General features: G+C 43.5%; 1 protein-coding gene across 1 annotated transcript; it reads right to left on the bottom strand.

The window, feature by feature from the left end:
- Positions 1 to 4291: 4291 nt before the first annotated feature.
- On the bottom strand, positions 4292 to 4780 carry LOC307094810 (jun dimerization protein 2-like; the record flags this gene model as incomplete). Its single annotated transcript, XM_079763873.1, has 1 exon — positions 4292 to 4780. One exon carries the CDS (start codon positions 4778 to 4780, stop codon positions 4292 to 4294), a length of 489 nt encoding a protein of 162 aa, XP_079619999.1.
- Between the last annotated feature and the right edge of the window lie 596 nt (positions 4781 to 5376).

Raw genomic sequence — 5376 nt, 5'->3', positions numbered from 1 at the left:
GTTGGATTTGTTTACATGTATATATTCAACAGAAATGAAATCAAAAGATAAGTATAAGACCTTCAGAAAAGTATCATTCATAAATTATAGAATATTAGAAATCACCAACTATTCATTGACAATAGAATAAATATATTGTGCTCTATTAATATAATGAAATGTTATTCCACAATGCAAATTTACACAAAACATCTACTACACACAAAAACAAGTATACATTTCATGAGCATAATATTTACAAAAGAAATGAGACACAAGAATGAATATGGTATTTATAAATGTGTACATAGTTTAAAATAGGAAATCTAATGTAAGATGAAAGAATCAGATGATAGTTTCAAGTTGGACAGGAAGAAAAAAACAATAGCTATAAGAAATGCTTCTGGGCTTAGTTTGGTTTATTATATACCAAAAAGGGGAAAAACTGCCCTTGACTTGCTTCTATCAACTTTTACCTGTTTAAATCAAATGCTAGTAAAAGACCTTTAAATTTATGCAGAAAACATCAATTTTAATTATTTCAAATAAAAAAATAAACCAACTACGTGAATGTTCAGGTAATATGCATCATGGTATGTCAATAAATTTTCCAAAATTATACCTTTCATAATAGTCCTTTTAATCTAATGTTATGTTCTCTTTAATCTTTATTAATGTGAAATTAAAAAAACCTTTAGTAAGATATATTTGCCATCACTATTACCACTTTCAAAAAGTAAACAAGCAGGTTAGTAGCTTGTTCAGAAACAGATAGTTTAAATGTACACAAAAGCATACTTTACAAAGACTTAGGTTATAACAAATAAATTAATACATTATTCATTTGCTTAAGAAAATGTCAATACAAACTTTTAAAATGAACATGTGATAGAAGAATAGAAAGGTTTTAGAAAAGATATCATTAGATAGCTTATCAAGACATAAGCACATTGCCAGAAGAAACACTTTCAACAAAACTATAATGAGGTCTTTCTACCAAGACCATGAGTAGAAATTCCCCAAACTATTTACAAAGGAATAGATGAAATAAATATAAGATTTTTAAAAGTAAAATTAATAAAAAATCTATTGGCTTATTATACCCCCAGAAAGAGATAATTAGTATATCATATGGAGGCAGGACATTTAGGGGAATGGGTAGAATACACCCTCAGAATAATAGAGCATCATGTCAAAGACAGCAGATTTCTTTCAAATGCATCTCACCAGAATATTTGAGATCAAACATAAAAATTGCCACAGAGTCTCTCTCTCTCACTCTTTCCCTCTCTCCATCTTTTTCTTTCTCTCTTTGAGTACATTGTAGGAGAGGAACAAGACAAGAAACAGTGTTCTAATTAATTTCTCTCCTTGCATAATAAGAAAATATGTATTATTCAAATATTAAAACAACTATGTGAATCCTTCTATACTATTCACAGGATGAAAACAAAGATTTCTTGACCTAGCCTATAGAATAAAAATACATAAAACTCAGCTGATTTACAAAGACCTGGAAATTCAAAGGAAGGTCATGTTTTAGAATATATAATTTGAACTTTAAAAAAATCCCAGCAAATTGGATGAAAGATAATAACTAAATTATCTTTAGGATTTAACTTAAATCTTAGAGATTTCACCAGAAATCAACTTCTACAGATTTCATTCAAATGTCATGATCTCAATTGTTCGGGAACCTTTCACAGGAAATATTAAACTAAGAACTTTTCCAAATCTAAAAACTTTTCTCATGGCCAGGACAGTAGAGATGATATGAATAAATTATTCTTATTTTTGAGCCCTAATATCCTTCATAATCATAGTGTTTGTTGGTAGGCTGAAAATGATAGATATATAGATTAATAAGGCATAAAAAACAATAGCATAGTGAAGGACTGGGGGAAGGGGTGCATGGGGGTCAGTGGGGGGAAAAGGGTCATATGTAATACTTTTAATAATAAAGATACATTTAAAAATGTTTTAAGAATTTTACATGTCAAATTCAATGGGGTATTGATTGGAACAAGAATAAGACTCATGCTATAAACTGTCTGTTATACTGTACTAGCACCATGTTAAAATCACTGAAGGGTTAGACAAATTTTCAGACACAAAGGAACTTACACATATGATATTCAAAATGATAATTTAAAATCTCTACTTTAGAATGAAGATAGTCTGATACAATGGAGTACTCTGCTTTAATTAAAATAATAAATATGAATAATGAGGGCAAGATAGGAATTCTTTTTTTCTTGCATTGAGACAAAAGAGACTTTTCCCCTGTTTTTAGTTTCATTTATTGGGGTGACATTGATTAATAAAATTATATAGGTTTAAGGTGTACAATTCTATATTGTATTATTTATATATTGTACTGTGTTCACCACCCAAAGTTGTCTCCTTCCATTACCATTTATCCCCCCTTTTTACTCTTCAACCTCCTCCCACCCCCTTTCCCTCTTGTAATCACCATACTGTTGTCAGTGTACATGAGATTTTTTTTTTTTTTGCTTAATCCCTTCACCTTTTTCACCCAGGCCTTCATCCCCCCTCCCCTCTGACAGCTGTCAGTCTGTTATCCATATCTAGGAGTCTGTTTATATTTTACTAGAGGCCCAGTGCATGAATTCATGCACAGGTGGGGTCCAGCCAGCCCGCCCTGATGGGGGCCCATCGGGCCAGCCAGTGGGGGAGAGATGGGAGCCCATCGGACTGGCCAGCGGGAGAGAGGCTGCAAGCAGTTGACTGGCAGCCCCACCCTCGATAGGGGTGTTGGGGGCCGATCGGGGCTGGGCCAGTGGGTGGTGAGGGGGGCGGTGAACAGGGCCCAGATCAGGCTGGTTGGCTGCTACAGTGCATGTCATAGCCACCTGTTGTTCTGGTCATTCTGCCATTCTGGTCGCTGGGCTTTTATACACACACACACACACACACACACACACACACATACACACTAGAGGCTGGGTGCACGAAAATTCATGCACTGGTGGGCGGGGGTTTCCTCAGCCCTGCCTTCACCCTCTCACAAACTGGGACCCTTCAGGTAGGGTCCCTAGGCCTGGCCTGAGATCAGGGTCTATCAGGGCTTTCCTTTCCCGGGCTGCAGGCAGCTGGCCCCACCCCTGCCGCTGCCACTGCCTGCCATCTGTGCAGCGCTGCCCCCCCTCCCCTGCCACCAGTCGCCTTCCTGTGCAGGCAACAGGCATGGGGTGTGATGGCTTGGCTGGCCTGGGCCTCCCTCTGCAGGGCGATCGCTGGCTGGCCGCATGCCTACCACAGCGTTGCCGGCCGATGGCCTGGGCCTCCCTCTTTTTTTTTTTTAAGTAAGAGTGATGTTTACTGAGTGATACAGAACTGAGTACTATGAAGGGTTTACCAGGATGGAAATGCACTGCACCCCGCCCTTCCTGCCACCCCCTAACACCCAGAGACTACAGCACTTAGAAGTTACATGCAACGGCCATAACTGCTGAATATCTATTTGTAACAAACAAACCATAGCATATTTATACTGTATCACATCGAGTGATTATAGAAATCCATTTATATATTGCTTGTATAAAAGCTTTTATTTTGTAAAAAATATTAAAAAAAAAAAAGTATAAAAAACGTGTGCAGTTGAAAAGCCCAGGCAGGACAGCCAGTCTGTAACATTCAGTGAGTATGTGCTTTGGAAGGGCTCCCATGCCTTGTGCCCACAGCAACTCCAGCAGGGCCGGTGAGGATGCGCCCCGGCTGCCACTCCGGGCAGGACTGAGCTGGATCACGGTGGGTGGGTACAGCAGGGCCTGGCACTGTGCCCTTCTCCAGCCTTGCATCAGGATCAGGATCAGGATCAGGGTCAGGGTCAGGGCTGGGGGCAGGCAGATTGCAGCTACACTCTGAGTTCCATACTCAGCCTAATTTTGGTTGCAACTCATGGCTTTTCCTGGCTGCTCAGAGATCCTATGGGTGGGTGCCCTGGTGGAGAGGCTGGAGAATTGCCCCCAGCTGCCTGATTGGGCATCTCTCCGGCCCAGAGCCTCTGTCCTGGCTCCTGCAAGCCTGGCTCCAGGCAGATCAGGCCCCCATCAGGACTACTTTGGTCTCAGCACTTGGTCCTGGGTTTAATCAGCCTGGGTTTCTTCCCCTGGTGTGGTTGATCTGAGTCTCACAAAAAAGCCTGGCTAATGCAGGCTGTGTTGAGCCTCATTGAAGAGTTTTTCATGCAGCAAGGAAGAGCCCTCTGGGACCCTCCTCCTCCTCCTCCTCCTTCTCCTCCTTCTCCTCATCTCCTCCTCCTCCTCCTCTTCCTCTTTCCAGCCCGTGGTCACTTATTCTCCAGCTGCTCCAGCAGTGGGTTGCCTTCTGAGTCTGGGGTCTTAACACTGTAGGTCCTGATGACGCAGGTGGGGCGATGTTGGTTGAGCATCGGGATGAGGTGCTGCCGCTCCTGCCTCAGCTCCTCCATCTGGGTTTTCAGCTCCACATTCATGATCTCCAGCCACTCAGATTCCCGCTGCAGAAACTCCTTCCGCTCCTTCTTGTTCCGGCATGGGGCTGCCGCCACTTTGTTCTTTCCCCAGCACCTATTCCTCCACTCCTCTTCCTCATCTAGCTCACTTTTCTCAGGTTGAGGCCTCTTACCCAGTTTCACCTCCAGGAAGTGCAAAGGGGCGATCATGGTCCCAATGTTGCGGCTGTCAGCATATTTCAGCTCCTCTGCAGTCAGGGCGGAGCTGGGGAGTCTGATCATGGGGCCGAGCCCTGGCAGAGAGCCCACAGTCATGGAAGGGTTCAGGATCTGCCCAGGCATCATAGCAGGAAGAGTGGCAGTCCAGCCCTGCAGAAGCTGCGGGGAGAGGCTTCAACCCTGGGGCCTAGGCCAGGCTGCAGGTGCCATGCCTGCTCGGAGCTGCAATGGAACTAGCCCCGCCCTGCAGCATACAGTGTCGCCAGTGCCTCTGGCCCCAGTTCCCCAGCGTCCCTCCTGCAAGCTGTGGCCTGGGTCTCCCTCTTTGAGGTGATTGATTGCGGGGCTCTGCCTGCCTGCATCATCGCCCCTAACCACTCGCTTGCCTACCTGATCGCTCCCAGCTGTTCACCTGCCTACCTGATCACCCCCAGCTGCACTCACATGCCTACCTGACCGCCCCCAGCCACTAGCCTGCCTACCTGATTACTCCCAGCAGCTCGACTGCCTACCTGATCACCCCTAACTGCTTGCCGCGGGGTGGGACCAGCCCAGCAAGGGGCCTGGTGGTTCTGGTCTCTGATCGTTCTCGTCGTTATGGTTGCTGAGCTTTTATTAAATAGGATAGATTTCTTAGTTGGTAATTCTTAAGATCTGCTATAACATACAAATGAAGTTATCAATGTAACATATATTTAAAACAATATTTATATCTGTGTATG

This window comes from Cnephaeus nilssonii (assembly GCF_951640355.1).
Source record: "Cnephaeus nilssonii genome assembly, chromosome: 3".
NCBI classification, from domain to species: Eukaryota; Metazoa; Chordata; class Mammalia; order Chiroptera; family Vespertilionidae; genus Cnephaeus; species Cnephaeus nilssonii.
This window is presented reverse-complemented; position numbering and strand designations above follow the sequence as displayed.